Source organism: Oenanthe melanoleuca, chromosome Z (assembly GCF_029582105.1).
Source record: "Oenanthe melanoleuca isolate GR-GAL-2019-014 chromosome Z, OMel1.0, whole genome shotgun sequence".
NCBI classification, from domain to species: domain Eukaryota; kingdom Metazoa; phylum Chordata; class Aves; order Passeriformes; family Muscicapidae; genus Oenanthe; species Oenanthe melanoleuca.
Window position 1 is genome coordinate 76388886 of NC_079362.1, and position 16220 is coordinate 76405105.

The 16220-nt window shown below is 50.1% G+C and overlaps 1 protein-coding gene across 12 annotated transcripts in view; it reads left to right on the top strand.

Moving 5' to 3' along the window:
* NEDD4L (NEDD4 like E3 ubiquitin protein ligase) overlaps positions 1-16220 on the top strand; it is an 86499-nt gene that overhangs the window by 37713 nt on the left and 32566 nt on the right. For 7 of the 12 annotated variants that reach the window (XM_056513403.1, XM_056513404.1, XM_056513405.1 and 4 more), the window contains exons 4-5: positions 1101-1139; positions 2069-2122. In XM_056513403.1, the coding sequence (XP_056369378.1) occupies positions 1101-1139; positions 2069-2122 (93 nt within the window). Of the gene's footprint in view, positions 1-1100; positions 1140-2068; positions 2123-5088; positions 6214-16220 lie in introns of those variants that run through there. The other 5 variants (XM_056513398.1, XM_056513399.1, XM_056513401.1 and 2 more) reach the window with 1 other exon arrangement.

Genomic DNA, 16220 nt, shown 5'->3' on the forward strand with positions numbered 1-16220 from the left:
GGCCAACTCAGTAGCATTTGATGAATACAAGTGTTTAAAGTGTAACATTGATTTCCTTTCTGGTTGATTGCAATTGGTTTTTTACTGAATACATTGTACTCCTTCAGGGAAAAAAGCTGAAAGTTTCTCCTTGCCCAGCAGCCCATCCCTGCCCTTCCCCTCACTGATTCCCCTGCCCTTGACAGTGGTCTTTTCTTCCAGGGAGTATTTCCTGCTGTGCCATGAGTGCTGTGTTCCCAGTTTGTAGAGGTGCAGTGTAGTCAGCCCCCATTCCTGCACACGAGGAATCTCTGGGATCTACAGCAAGGAGTGAGATAAACAGCCAAGATTCCCCTTCTCTGCTAGAACAGAATTGTTGTGGGTGTAAAGCCAATTTTTCCTGTCAGCTCTGCCCATAAATCTCTGCTGTGTGAGAGCATGAGGGGATGATTTGGCATCAGCACAAAAACATTGGACAGATTGTCCAATGTTTTTATACTTACCCAAGTTGAATTGTCCAAATGACTGTTTGTAGTTCTCATCTCTTTTATCAGTTTATTATGTCATGCTTGAGCTCACTTCAGCTTGCAGTCTCTATGTATGTTTATTCTGTGCATTTTAGTCAGGTTGTTAACATTAAAATCCTTGGGCTGGGAGGAGATTGGAAGAATATCTTACCTGTTCTAAGGAATAACCTTTTGTTTTTGTTTTAATTTTTCTGTTTATTTCACAGTATAAATCTGAGCATATTTTTGTACCCCTAAAGTTACCTTTGTGTTTAAAAAATACTTTTTTTTTTTTTTTTTTTTTTTTTTTAACCTGGGTTTAAATGAATCTTGAGAATTAAATGTCTTCAGGTTTATTTCTGTAGGTTCTCAATGATTTATCTCTTAATCATCAAATTCTATTTATATTTAATGTCTATTTTAGGATCATCTGACTCAATTGTCCTCCCACATTTGGTTTACTCAATAGAGAATTTCTAGATGGCAATATATTTTTCAATTTCATTTATTACATGTTTCTCTTTTTATTTCTCTAGAAAACTGTCAATTGTATGTTTGTTTTTATAATTGCACACCAGAAACGTTGGTATGTAAATATTGTTGTTTCTTTTACAGACACTGAACCCTAAATGGAATGAAGAGTTTTACTTCAGAGTAAGTTCCTCTTTATTTGCAGTCATTAGGCTCAGTTTCATGGGGGATGCTGCCTGGGACACATGACCAAACAGCTTTTCTGGGGTCTGCAGCCAAGTACTACAGATCTAAAATCTCAGGAAAAGAAAGTGGAAACACTGCTGCAAAACCTCTGGTACAGATGCTCTGTTAAAACATCTTGAAAGTCCTCAGCAATCATGGGACCTATAAAGTAATTTACACCCTATTTTGTGCCACAGTTCTCTGATTTTCTCAAAACTGGGAAGTCCATCTCCAGCCCATAGAATTATCAATGCATTGTGGTATATTGTTTCTAAATTTTCTCAATTAAATGTGCTGGTCATAGTAACCTGGCTTGTAAAGCTTTTCTGAAAAAATATATCAACTGGATCAAACACTATAAAATTTGTTATTAATAGCAGTTGTTTTGTCTTTCTGACAGAGTTCTTTTTATGCTTGATTTTGTCCTTTTAAATGTTGGCAGTCTTTCTGCTTTAATTTAAGTAAATAACTTTCTGGAGGTGTATTTGCTGTTTTCAGGTGTTGGGGAGGCTCCTGTTGGGTGTTGTAGGGGTGTGTGTGCTAAATGGGCTGGAGATGGTGAGCAAGGGACAGCCAGAAACACCTAAATGTGAAATTCTGGAGGAAATGCAGCAAAACTCTTGCTCCTCATAAATCAGTCAGTCAGGGAGCCCTGACAGTCCTCTCTCAGGGAAATGCAGTATCTGAGCACAGCAAATAAAACTTTTATGTCCACTGCCAGGCTCTTCCCAGTTGCAGTAAGGTTCTGGTGCTCCAGTTCAGGTAAAGATTTACATCAGACCTGCTAGTCCTGTCCTGTTTGCTTGTTTGACTGCTGCCTGAGTTAGTACCCAGATACTGTCATTGTCCAGCTGCTGACTTCCAGTGACATTTGCATTTCCCCACAGGTAAACCCGACCAACCATCGGCTCCTGTTCGAGGTGTTTGATGAGAACAGGCTGGTGAGTGCTTGTCCCTTGTGCTACACTGACCACAGGCTCTGTGTGCCACAGCTGACAGAAATGCAGACAGCTTAAAGGGCTCTTTAGTCTGTTGTTTCAGTGACAGTGCCAAGAAACACAGATAGATGTGTAAAAGCCATTTGAGTTTGGGGCTAAAAGGACACTGAAGTAGTGCCCTTCTGGCCAGACCAGAATGGTCCTCACCCAGCCCAGGACAGTGAAACCCTCACTCTGTGCTTCTGGAGGCCTCCACTTCAAACCAACGAAGTCCTGACCTCCTTCATCACTGGTGAAGCAGCTGCTTCAGTCCCTGATGATTTTAGGATCATTTTAGTGTCCCTTTCCAGCCCTTTTGTGCTTCTGCATCTTGCTTTGGGAGCTGCTTCCCAGAGCTGCACCGTGTGTGTGTGAAGGTTTGAGGTCTGGCACAGTGCTGCTCTGCTGGTTTCAGCTCTCTGCCTCACAGTGCTCACCTGCTGGTGGTGGCTTTAGTCTTTGGCTGATGCAGTAGCTCTGCTGGAGGAGCCTTTCACCACCTGACTGCTGCTGTAGTTGTGATCCATGGGTGAAGTGAGTGTCCTCTGTACATGCAGGTTAAACATGCCAGTGCAGTGGCACACCGGAGGGTGGCTCTTGGGGTTTGCCTTTTGAACACTGTAACACCAGCTCTCTGTGCATGACATCAGGAATTAACATTTTCTGGGCTGGGGCAGTACAACCTTTACCAAACTTGTTTACTTTCTGAAAATTAGGATCAGAGTTGCAAAGATACTTTCATTATAAAAAGGCAGTGTAGAAGAGTCTGTCTTCAACGAATAGGTTCTTTCCTTCTACCTTCCTGATAAATAAAGAACAAAGGAAACCACACAAGCTGTGATCTGGGGAGAAAGAGGACTTGTCAGCCAAATGATTGGAACTTTGCTCAGGAGGAAGTAAATGGGTGAACCAGTGGCACTTTGCCCCTGCAGTGTGCTGGCCAGGAGCATATGTATTTGTATATAATGATCATAATGACCACTTGCACTTTTCAAACTGCCAGGTGCCATTGGGATGCCAAGGTGCCACAGGGACAGGGAGGTGGCTTAGAGAAAAAACCTGTATGCAGTGACAGCTGGGAAATGACAGGTTTGGGGTACTCATTTCAGACACATTGCTTTGGATTTTCAGGTTTGGGTGTGCAGGACTGGCCTTACCCTGGCAGGTTCAGCACTTCTTATTGTTGGACTGATTTGTGTATTCTCCTTCTGGTCCTGCCTCCCAGCCAGTCTGTCCTTGGGCTTGGAACCTCCTGCAAGGCAGCAGCTGGGGTTAGGAGCCATGGCTTTCCTTGCAGCAGGTCTATGGCAGGGTGGCTGCTTTGGGGGGTTTGGAGCAGCAGGCTGTGTTTCAAGAATGAGGAGACACTAAACTGATTATTTTGGCTTTTCTCTCACATACCTATTGTCAATACTTAAATGGCTTTTATTGGAAGGATTTTGTTCCTTCTGTGCACTCTGTCTCTACAGCTGTCCTTGCCTTTCTATTCCCCTACCTCAACAGAGTAAATGTGATGCAGCTTCATTTTGGGTGCAGACAGTGTTCCTGAGCAATATGTTTTAGCTGAAAAATAAGGTAAAATAATACCAACACCTTTTCTTCTACAAGGCACTCTCCAGGACCATTGCTGTGTGGAAGCTGTTCACACTTCTCTGGTGTCTCACAATCCACATAGAGCAATGTGGGATTGTGCTGGCTGCTGGCAGTTTGATCAGTTTGAGCTGCCATTGCTCTTGGGATTGGTGATTTCCTGGCTTTGGGAAGCAAGCTGCTAGCAAGCAGAGTTGAGATGTCTAGGCAGAGGACAGACCCACCACACACAGCTTTCAGAGCTGTTGACAAGATTTAGGCTTTCCAGTTCTCCCAGGGAGCAGCTGTTCAAGCCCTGAGACCTTCTGGTGAGCCAGAGTTTCTTTTCTGGTGTGTGCCCCCTTCAGTGAGTGCCCTCAGGCATCTCTGTAGTGCAGAGCTGCTGGAGGTGCCTGGTTCCCATTCTGGGTCTCCTGGCTGCCTGTGCTGCCCTCGGCTCTCAGGGGTGTAACTGGACTCCGTGCTGGCAGTGCCACGTGTGCTGCATTGCTGGCTCCCTGCTGGAGGCAGCCAGGGCTCTGTGCAGGCTCTGGGACAGAGCAGTGCAGCCAGACATGCAGCAGCCAGCTCTGCTTTTCCCTCCCCTGTGCTGCCTGGTAAATCCGTGTCTGCTGTGCTGTGCGGTTCTGCTGCTGTTACTGCTTGAGAGATCTTTGCCATGTGTGCGATCGCTGGGGCTTTCCAAAGGCAAAACTTTGTTGCTTACTTGTGTTACGAGCATGGTTAAGATGGAAAGAGTAACCATTTGTATTTATCCCTGAACTGTAACACATCGAAATGTTACACTTGAAGGAATTTTCGTCATTTGCATGTGGTGTTGACTTAAACTTTTAACATGAAATGGAAGTGGCTTTGTTGTTGTTACATTTTTCCGCGAGTGCTCTCTCCAGGCGTGCCGTGTGAATGCGATGTGGTTTAGATTTCTAGCAGTGCTGAGTGTATTCGCTGCCTCGGTCAGCTGCGAGAGCTCTCCCGCTGGGGCCACTCCTCCCTGATGGAAAAGGAGCAGCTGGGAAGGTGCTGTTTCAGGCTCTTGCTGGCATTGAAAAAAAAAAAAAGGAAAAAACAAACTCCTCACACTCTTACATTGGAGAGGGGGAACCGGGCCACGTGACTGCCACCATCCTACCCTATGTCACCGTGTGTGTAGGAGCGCTGACTGCTCCTGCCCAATCATGCCTGGAATGCTGCTTGCCACTTGGGCTATTTCTGCTATCTGTCGCTCCCAGGGCTGCAGTGCTAACCGTTTGGCAGATGGGACACTTTTTCCCGGAGTTCATGTCTTTGGTTTTTAACTTCTGGCAGTGCCTGAATTGTCGCTGTTCTCCCTATCCTTTTCTCCTCTCTGTAAAACCATGGCCCATCGGCTGCGGTTTCACTTCGGCTCCGGGAGAAGCAGCACGGCCCCCGAGCCGGAGCTGCTGGGCCGGGAGAGAGGAGATGACTTTTTGCTGGCGTTGCACACCTTGCCGCGGAGGAGCGGCGCTCCGGCGCCGGAGGACGGCGGCGCGCGGCCGGCGGGCGCCCTGCAGCGGAGCGCGTCCCTGCTCGTCCCGCAGCCGCCGCGGGGCCCGCGCCCCACCAGGAGCTGCTCCATGCAGATCTCGCTGCAGCGCAAGGCCGCCCGCGGCTGCGCCCGCTGCGCGGCCCCGCCGGAGCCGCCCGCCCGAGCCAGCGCCTCCCCTGGCTGCGGGGAGCCCCGGGCAGCCTCCCTGGGGAGCTGCTCCTGTGCGGTGACCCCGCAGGCGACTGCTGGCAGCTCCTCACCCGGGCTGGCCGAGGAGCTGGGGCGGCAGGATGGAGCTGCCTGCTCCGACCCTGGAGTGCTCTGCAGTGTTCCTGCCCATGACCAGAGTGAGGAGGCTCTGCAGGCTGCCCAGCCACAGGAAGCGACTGAAGCTTCAGGCTTGAACATAGGTGGTGTGAGGATTCAGCATCGGGCCTCGAGTGCAGACGTGCCTCAAGTTACTCTGCTTCCCTTCGCTCCTGAGGCTCCAGATAACGCTGCCAGCCCCGAGCCCCGGCGCTGGTCCTTGCAGCATGTGCCAGAGCTGCCTGCGAGTTCAGGGAAGAAGCTCTTCGTTCTCCAGTTCCAGCAGCCGCAGACCGGCGGAACGGGTGCGGGCGACTTTGGCTTTACTGGAACCAAAGGAGACAGGTTGCTCAGGTACCCTCGGATACGGCTGGAGAGGAGCACTTCCCACCCCGTGCAGCCAGCAGCAGGAGCAATGAGCCCCACGGCTGACGGGCCGGATTCGGGGCTGCCCGGGAACAGCAGCAGCAGGGCAGAAACACCTGGAAAGGACTCGGTGGAGCGGGTGCCTCCAGGGCAGGGATGCTTGTTTAAAATCAGACCAGATCAGAACACCAGGCAGCAGCACTTCAGGATCCTTGTGACGCGTGGGCCTGAGGAGCAGAGTCAGGCTGTTGGTAAGGAGGGTCGTGGCAGCCCTGCTCCTGCTGCAGTAAGTACCCTGCTGAGCACTGCTGGGAACTGTGTGTGCTGGGAAACACAGATTGCCTTCCACAGGCTGCCAGGGCAGAGCCAACTGCAGCACGGCCATTGTCTGTGCTGGAATGTTCTGCACGGCTGTGAGCGGGCCGCCAATCATCAGCTTTATTTCTAGGCTAATGGAACTTCTCTCTCAGTCATGATTACATCCAGGGTAATATTTCCAGATCTTACTGTCACATGTTTCTTAATTCACTGTTACGTCAGCTGGAAAGAGTTTTTCAAATCAGAGCATTCAAACAGCAAATTAAATGTTCCTGTTAGTTTAGTTGGCTGAGACCTGTGGCATGAAGAACTCTTCGTGCACTCTGGTTTTAAAAACAAATACTTTGGCACTTTCTAAGTGTAATTGTCACACATGTAACTCTATACACTTTTAAAATGTGTATTATAATGAAATAGTTGTTAAGAGTGTGGGAATCTTAGGGTAATTTCAATCAAAATACTGACTTAGTTAAGGTACCAAGAAGTCTGGGGAAAAAATCATCTTCGTTATAGTAATTTTTCTTTCCTCCTTCTAGAAGTGAAAAACATGTCATGCTTTTTGTGTACCACAAGTTCTGGTCCAAGTGCAAGTGGCTCAGCACAGCTCAGTTAACAGTCTCGTTGTTTGGATTTGCCTTGATTTGGCTTTAGGATGGCAAAATTAATCCTCTGGGTTTCTCTGTTACGGGGGTGAGGACTGATGGTTGATGCTTTCAGGCACTTTTTCAAAGCCCAAAGTAGGAAGGAAACTGAAGGGTTTAGATTAGTCATTTGCTTAAATTGCTTTGCTGTGCAATCCAACACGGCCCACTCGAGTTCCAGCTCAGGGATGCTGTATTTAGCATAGCGAGCTCTGCCTCCAGCTGTGGCATGGTGGCTCAGGAGATTTCAGGCTCCACAGCTCCTGGGCTCTCAGGCTCTGAAATGCAGCACAGGGACAGCTGCTCCCTGCAGCAAGGCCAGGGGTTACTCTGCAGCTTTCCCATGGAACAGCTTATAGGCTCTGTGTTGTCCAGCCTTCTTTGGAGCTCTTCAAAGAGAAAATAGAAAGAAATCCCTTGCTGGTACAGATTTGGTTCCAGGACACATAAGGGAGCAGGAAAAAGTGTGTCTGATTTTCCCTTTCCTCTTTTTTATTCCTTGCTCCTTCCCAAGACCAGCTGTTGATGGAGATCCACCACAGCCAGGTCCATGAGTAGCTGTGGCATGTCAGACCCAGCACAGAGGCAGCAGAGGTTTGCAGAGATGTGCCCTGGGGTCTGTGTAGCAGTTCTGTTCCTATTTTCCTAAAGGGTCTCCCCCCAGAGTCCCTGAAGTAACAATTCCCATCCCAAAAACTGCTGCAGTGTTCCAGAGGAGGATGAGGAAATTTGTTCCTCTGTGCTCTTGGTTTGAGTGGCCGTGAGGAATGGATTGGGGCAGCATGGCAGGCACAGAGGCTCTCAGCCCACATGGCACTGCATCCTGCAGGCCAGCAACTCTCAGAGGAAAAGAACTAACTCAAACTTAAGCCTTCTTTGTGGTGTTTCTCATCTTTGTAGTAAATCCAGGAGTACTGTGGGTAGAGGTGATGCACTGGGCAGGATGCCATGGGAAGTGTGGGGAATGGAAGTGTTTTGGTGTGAGTATTTTGTTGCATTTTTTGACCACAGAACATTCTTTGCTAAGTTGTCATTTTAAATCTGTCCCACAGAAGTTTGTTTGAAAGATCTATGATGTGATTAAGGGAGTACCTGAAATATCTGATCTCTTAAGCTGAGGGGAGAGGTTGCCATGGTTTGTAGACTATAGTGTGAAAAAGAATTAATTGTGGTGTGTCCCAGTGCAAGAAGGTTCTGTGGATGAGATTGATATAGGGCTGGGGCTGGGAGCAGCAGCTGCTGCAGCCTGATTTATCTCAGAGCAAACATCCCAGCGGGCGTCTGCAGTCCTGCTGCTCCGAGTGCTTGTGACCTTTCAGATATCTGCTCTTTTAGACAAGTGCTTTGGGACAGGCAGGATGTCTTTCATTACCAGACAGAGTAAAACATTAACTAGAGGCTGAGCTCATGTCAAACTGTGAAAAATTTTATTTGGAAGCCTTGTTGCAAATTCTTTTGCCTGCTCTGATACTTTATATGCCACGCAATAGAATGTCTGTGCACTGTGCATATCCCACATACTGCTGTTGTTTATCACTGGAGGCTGTGAGTGCAAAGCTGGATTTGTGGGAAACACTTCAAAAATGTGTTGGACAACTGTTGGAGAGAGCTGACAAAGGCATCTTTGTGACCAAAATACAGCCTGCTCTAACAAAGTGTTGCAGGAGTAGGACTGGATTATGTTTGGTAAACAAACAGAAGCAGCACCTCTGAGTTCTGCAAGCTTGCATTTCTCACAGCTCAGCTCTTCCTCTCCTTTCTCAGAAATCATTTAGAGTAAATATTGTTACAAAAGTGCAGAGCTCTGTGGCCTCCTCTGGACCCACTCTAACAGGTGACATCTTCCTTTCCTGAGATCCCAAACCTGGATGCAAAAGTGCAGCTCTTGCTGCTGTCAGTGTGTCCCTTCAGGCCACCTGGATGGGGACAGCTCCCCTGCACTCTGGCATTGCTGGGTACAGCTCTCCTGCACTCTGGCATTGCTGGGTACAGCTCCCCTGCACTCTGGCATTGCTGGGTACAGCTCTCCTGCACTCTGGCATTGCTGGGTACAGCTCCCCTGCACTCTGACATTGCTGGGTACAGCTCCCCTGCACTCTGGCATTGCTGGTACAGCTCCCCTGCACTCTGGCATTGCTGGTACAGCTCCCCTGCACTCTGGCATTGCTGGGTACAGCTCCCCTGCACTCTGACATTGCTGGGTACAGCTCCCCTGCACTCTGGCATTGCTGGTACAGCTCCCCTGCACTCTGGCATTGCTGGGTACAGCTCCCCTGCACTCTGGCATTGCTGGTACAGCTCCCCTGCACTCTGACATTGCTGGGTACAGCTCCCCTGCACTCTGACATTGCTGGGTACAGCTCCCCTGCACTCTGGCATTGCTGGTACAGCTCCCCTGCACTCTGGCATTGCTGGTACAGCTCCCCTGCACTGACATTGCTGGGTACAGCTCCCCTGCACTCTGACATTGCTGGGTACAGCTCCCCTGCACTGACATTGCTGGTACAGCTCCCCTGCACTCTGACATTGCTGGTACAGCTCCCCTGCACTGACATTGCTGGGTACAGCTCCCCTGCACTCTGACATTGCTGGGTACAGCTCCCCTGCACTGACATTGCTGGTACAGCTCCCCTGCACTCTGACATTGCTGGGTACAGCTCCCCTGCACTCTGGCATTGCTGGTACAGCTCCCCTGCACTCTGACATTGCTGGGTACAGCTCAGCTGCACTCTGACATTGCTGGTACAGCTCCCCTGCACTCTGACATTGCTGGGTACAGCTCCCCTGCACTGACATTGCTGGTACAGCTCCCCTGCACTCTGACATTGCTGGTACAGCTCCCCTGCACTCTGGCATTGCTGGTACAGCTCCCCTGCACTCTGACATTGCTGGGTACAGCTCCCCTGCACTCTGACATTGCTGGTACAGCTCACCTGCACTCTGGCATTGCTGGTACAGCTCCCCTGCACTCTGACATTGCTGGGTACAGCTCCCCTGCACTGACATTGCTGGTACAGCTCCCCTGCACTCTGGCATTGCTGGTACAGCTCAGCTGCACTCTGACATTGCTGGGTACAGCTCCCCTGCACTCTGACATTGCTGGTACAGCTCCCCTGCACTCTGACATTGCTGGGTACAGCTCCCCTGCACTGACATTGCTGGGTACAGCTCCCCTGCACTCTGACATTGCTGGTACAGCTCCCCTGCACTGACATTGCTGGGTACAGCTCCCCTGCACTCTGGCATTGCTGGTACAGCTCCCCTGCACTCTGACATTGCTGGTACAGCTCAGCTGCACTCTGACATTGCTGGGTACAGCTCCCCTGCACTCTGACATTGCTGGTACAGCTCAGCTGCACTCTGACATTGCTGGTACAGCTCCCCTGCACTCTGGCATTGCTGGTACAGCTCCCCTGCACTCTGACATTGCTGGTACAGCTCCCCTGCACTCTGACATTGCTGGGTACAGCTCCCCTGCACTCTGACATTGCTGGGTACAGCTCAGCTGCACTCTGACATTGCTGGTACAGCTCCCCTGCACTCTGGCATTGCTGGGTACAGCTCAGCTGCACTCTGACATTGCTGGTACAGCTCCCCTGCACTCTGACATTGCTGGGTACAGCTCCCCTGCACTCTGACATTGCTGGGTACAGCTCCCCTGCACTCTGGCATTGCTGGGTACAGCTCCCCTGCACTCTGACATTGCTGGTACAGCTCCCCTGCACTCTGACATTGCTGGGTACAGCTCCCCTGCACTCTGACATTGCTGGGTACAGCTCAGCTGCACTCTGACATTGCTGGTACAGCTCCCCTGCACTCTGACATTGCTGGGTACAGCTCCCCTGCACTCTGACATTGCTGGGTACAGCTCCCCTGCACTCTGGCATTGCTGGTACAGCTCCCCTGCACTCTGACATTGCTGGGTACAGCTCCCCTGCACTCTGACATTGCTGGTACAGCTCCCCTGCACTCTGGCATTGCTGGTACAGCTCCCCTGCACTCTGGCATTGCTGGGTACAGCTCCCCTGCACTCTGACATTGCTGGGTACAGCTCCCCTGCACTCTGACATTGCTGGGTACAGCTCCCCTGCACTCTGGCATTGCTGGTACAGCTCAGCTGCACTCTGACATTGCTGGGTACAGCTCCCCTGCACTCTGGCATTGCTGGTACAGCTCCCCTGCACTCTGACATTGCTGGGTACAGCTCCCCTGCACTCTGACATTGCTGGGTACAGCTCCCCTGCACTCTGACATTGCTGGTACAGCTCCCCTGCACTCTGACATTGCTGGGTACAGCTCCCCTGCACTCTGGCATTGCTGGGTACAGCTCCCCTGCACTCTGACATTGCTGGTACAGCTCCCCTGCACTGACATTGCTGGGTACAGCTCCCCTGCACTCTGGCATTGCTGGTACAGCTCCCCTGCACTCTGACATTGCTGGTACAGCTCAGCTGCACTCTGACATTGCTGGGTACAGCTCCCCTGCACTCTGACATTGCTGGTACAGCTCAGCTGCACTCTGACATTGCTGGTACAGCTCCCCTGCACTCTGGCATTGCTGGTACAGCTCCCCTGCACTCTGACATTGCTGGTACAGCTCCCCTGCACTCTGACATTGCTGGGTACAGCTCCCCTGCACTCTGACATTGCTGGGTACAGCTCAGCTGCACTCTGACATTGCTGGTACAGCTCCCCTGCACTCTGGCATTGCTGGGTACAGCTCAGCTGCACTCTGACATTGCTGGTACAGCTCCCCTGCACTCTGACATTGCTGGGTACAGCTCCCCTGCACTCTGACATTGCTGGGTACAGCTCCCCTGCACTCTGGCATTGCTGGGTACAGCTCCCCTGCACTCTGACATTGCTGGTACAGCTCCCCTGCACTCTGACATTGCTGGGTACAGCTCCCCTGCACTCTGACATTGCTGGGTACAGCTCAGCTGCACTCTGACATTGCTGGTACAGCTCCCCTGCACTCTGACATTGCTGGGTACAGCTCCCCTGCACTCTGGCATTGCTGGTACAGCTCCCCTGCACTCTGACATTGCTGGGTACAGCTCCCCTGCACTCTGACATTGCTGGTACAGCTCCCCTGCACTCTGGCATTGCTGGTACAGCTCCCCTGCACTCTGGCATTGCTGGGTACAGCTCCCCTGCACTCTGACATTGCTGGGTACAGCTCCCCTGCACTCTGACATTGCTGGGTACAGCTCCCCTGCACTCTGGCATTGCTGGTACAGCTCAGCTGCACTCTGACATTGCTGGGTACAGCTCCCCTGCACTCTGGCATTGCTGGTACAGCTCCCCTGCACTCTGACATTGCTGGGTACAGCTCCCCTGCACTCTGACATTGCTGGGTACAGCTCCCCTGCACTCTGACATTGCTGGTACAGCTCCCCTGCACTCTGACATTGCTGGGTACAGCTCCCCTGCACTCTGGCATTGCTGGGTACAGCTCCCCTGCACTCTGACATTGCTGGTACAGCTCCCCTGCACTCTGGCATTGCTGGTACAGCTCCCCTGCACTCTGGCATTGCTGGGTACAGCTCAGCTGCACTCTGGCATTGCTGGGTACAGCTCCCCTGCACTCTGACATTGCTGGTACAGCTCCCCTGCACTCTGGCATTGCTGGTACAGCTCAGCTGCACTCTGACATTGCTGGGTACAGCTCCCCTGCACTCTGGCATTGCTGGTACAGCTCCCCTGCACTCTGACATTGCTGGGTACAGCTCCCCTGCACTCTGGCATTGCTGGGTACAGCTCCCCTGCACTCTGACATTGCTGGTACAGCTCCCCTGCACTCTGACATTGCTGGTACAGCTCAGCTGCACTCTGGCATTGCTGGGTACAGCTCCCCTGCACTCTGACATTGCTGGGTACAGCTCCCCTGCACTCTGGCATTGCTGGTACAGCTCCCCTGCACTCTGACATTGCTGGGTACAGCTCCCCTGCACTCTGGCATTGCTGGCAGCAGGGCTTTGCCAGGTACTGGGCACCTTCCAGGTGCTGCTTTCTCCTCAGAGCTGCAGAGGACTGGTGCAGCTCAAGGGCTTTTCCTTCTGCATTGCACATGTCTGAGTGTACAGTCCTGTTCATGGGCTGCTGCCTGCATTCTAACAGGCATTTCTAGAAAACACTTCCTGTGGCCTTAGCTGGAGGTTTGCATGGCCCAGCTGAATAGTGCTGTGGATTTCCTGGCTGTCCCCTTGCTGTGCAGGAGTGCAGATGGCCATCTGGAAAGCCTCTGCTCTCTGCAGATAAGGATGTTGTTCACAGCTGCAGGTAGAGGATGATGAATTCCATTTCTTGTGTCTCTTTAGCCTTTCTCTTAAGGACAAAATCAGTTCTTCTCTCCTGGACAAGGAATCACCTGTCCCCCTTTTTAATTGTAGAGTCCATCAGCTTGCAAGCCTATTCTGTTCTCAACCCTGGGCAGAGCAGGAGCTGCTTTTCAAGGCAGGAAGTACTCAGGACCTGAATAAATGTTACTTTTTTCCTTCCCCCTGTGGATAGAGGACAAATGGCAAATAGTGTAAATTAGCTTGCAGAATTGAGAAACCCATCTGTAATTTTCAGTCAAGGTTTCAGAGAGTCAAGAATTGGCAGTTGTCTTTTTACCTCATCCCTCCACATTCCCAGAGCTCCCTGGGATTCTGAATTTTGTGTCAGGCATTTTTCTTTTTCTCCCTGAAAACTGTATCTATTGGTATTTCTCTGTGAAGAAACCAGAATAAAACTTTGAGCAGCAGAGATGGAAATAGTATTACTTTTTAAAATAGCAGTGATAACCTCTTTGCTCCTGCATGGAAAATCTGAATGTGAGTTTGGGTACAGCAATCTCCAAAGTGAATTTCTAATGGAAATGCTGACTCGGGTTTAACGCTGCAGGTGCCAGCCAGAGCTGCCTTGGTGCAGCTCTAACCACAGAAAATTACAGATCAGAAACCAGGGAGTGCTGATTGCTTTTTGTGCTCTTCAGAGAAAAGCTGTCAAGTACTGATGAGTTTCAGAATGTGCACGTTTTGTGCACATAAACAGAAGTTCTGCACATAAACTGCAGTTTTTAGTTCGGCAGATATCCCAAAGCCAAATCTGCCCTGTTTAGTTAGATTAAATCTCATTGTAAAATGTATTCCCGCATCTCCTCATCTGAAGTCCCATGCTTTTATCCATCTTTGCCATGATGGTTTTGGGAGCTTCCAAAAGTCAGCAGTTGTGTACAGAAAAATTAATTAATTAAACCAGCATGATGACCAGCCAGGTTTTTGTCTCTGAAAGGAGTGAGAAAGTTAAAAGGGTTCCAGAGCTGAAGGCAAAGGAGTGAGATGAATTGTTCAAATAAAATAAAAATTGTGCTGTGGTGTGAGTCCAGAGGTGTCAGTGCTTTGGTGGAAAGCTGCAGCTTCCCTTTCAGCCTGGGCTGGGAATATCATTTAATGGATTACAGAAAATCGTTTTTACAACTTTGCGGTAAGGTGGGAGCTTTATCTTCAGGAGAGAGAGGCTCAGCTCTGAATGTGCATGGCCTGAGGTGTCTGCCAGCTTTGTCTCAGTCTGTCTGCATCCCAGTGGAGAGGGGAAAGGAAGCCCCAGAGCCCTGAGAGCTGTGCCTGAGCTGTGTGCTACTGTTCAGCAAGCACATAAAAAATGTTGTATTTTAAGACTTTCTGATCGTTAATTTTAGAAAGCCAATCTGATGCTGCCTCTGTGATTGCTCCTGTTTCTTACCATGTGTCCATTGAATAGTCAGTGTCTCCTTGTTTCTGCCCTTCTTGCTCAGCACTCAGTCGTGCACTCACACCTCCAGCATTAAAAAAGAGGAGGTAAAATGGGAAATATTAGGAATTACACTGCAAGTAATTTAAAACATAATTAGTTATTAGCTTGGGTGTTATCCAGGGCCTAAATATACTTTTGTGAGTCAGCTCTAGGCATAAAAATTGCATAATGAAATAAATTATATTTTAGTTTTTGGGTGGTTGCCTTGTCTCTGATGTGAGGCTGGATACCAACAATTTCTGAAAGGGTTTAGAAACACATGAAGTATGAAAAAGAGCTTTTCAATAATCAGTTAATTTGTGGTGATGTTATTTGAGGACTATTATATGTTTTTAATTTACTGTGTAAAAATACCTGATCTTAACTGAGCAAATAAAATACAGGGTTGTTGGGTTTTTTTGTTGTTTGCAAATGTGGGGAATGACACGCTGGCTGAATAGGGAAAACCTTCCAGGAACCATTTCACTGTGGGAACTGGTCTTAATAGATTAGTTTTGGTCTGATGTCACCATTTTTTAATATCTTTTTGGCCTTGCAGCAGTGCCCTAATGCAAATGTTTAAAGGAAAACAAACATTACCTGCTTTCTATTTAGTGAGAGAACTGAAATCAATCTACTCCTGCTCTTGTTGATGCCTTGGGGTTTAGTTTTTTTTCATTGCCATCCCCCCAGTAAGCCTGAAAGTGCTTTTTTTCTTAGAGAATTGGCATTGCATTGTGCTGGGGTTTGGGGTATTTTGTTGTCCCTTGACTGAGGTTCAGTTGAAAATGGGAGGGAGAGAAGGGTTTCTACAGGGGCTTGTCCCTGTCTGAGCTGCTAAATCCTGAGCTCAGGGTAATTAACCAGGGGCCCAGCTTCACCAGGCTGCATGTATGAATGTGGAATACCTTCCTTTCCCATGGACAGGTGCATCTGTATCCCCTGCAGGAGCCCATCTCTGAAGTGTCTCCCTCATGTTCCTGTGCCCAGGTGCCAGGCTGGCTGTGCTGGGCACTGCCTGAGTCCCCAGGGAGCTGCAGAGGGCCTGGCTGGAGCTGGGCAGGTGCCATCCCCTGGGTCCAGGTGCCAGGTGCAGCCAGGGCAGGGGGAAGAGCAGGGAGTTGGGGAGGGAGGAATGCAGAGCTCCAGCTCCATTCTCTGTTCTCCATTCTGCATTATCCATTCTCCCTTCTCCATTCTGCCTTCTCCATTCCTCATTCTGCCTTCTCCATTCTCCCTTGTCCATTCTGCCTTCTCCATTCTCCCTTCTCCATTCCCCTTTCTCCCTTCTCCAGTCTCCATTCCCCTTTCTCCCTTCTCCAGTCTCCATTCTCCCTTCTCCATTCTCCATTCTGCCTTCTCCATTCCTCATTCTCCCTTCTCCCTTCTCCCTTCTCCCCTCTCCCTTCTCCCCTCTCCCTTCTCCCCTCTCCCTTCTCCCTTCTCCCTTCTCCCTTCTCCCCTCTCCCTTCTCCCTTCTCCCTTCTCCCTTCTCCCTTCTCCCTTCTCCCTTCTCCCTTCTCCCTTCTCCCTTCTCCCTTCTCCCTTCTCCCTTCTCCCTTCTCCATTCCCCATG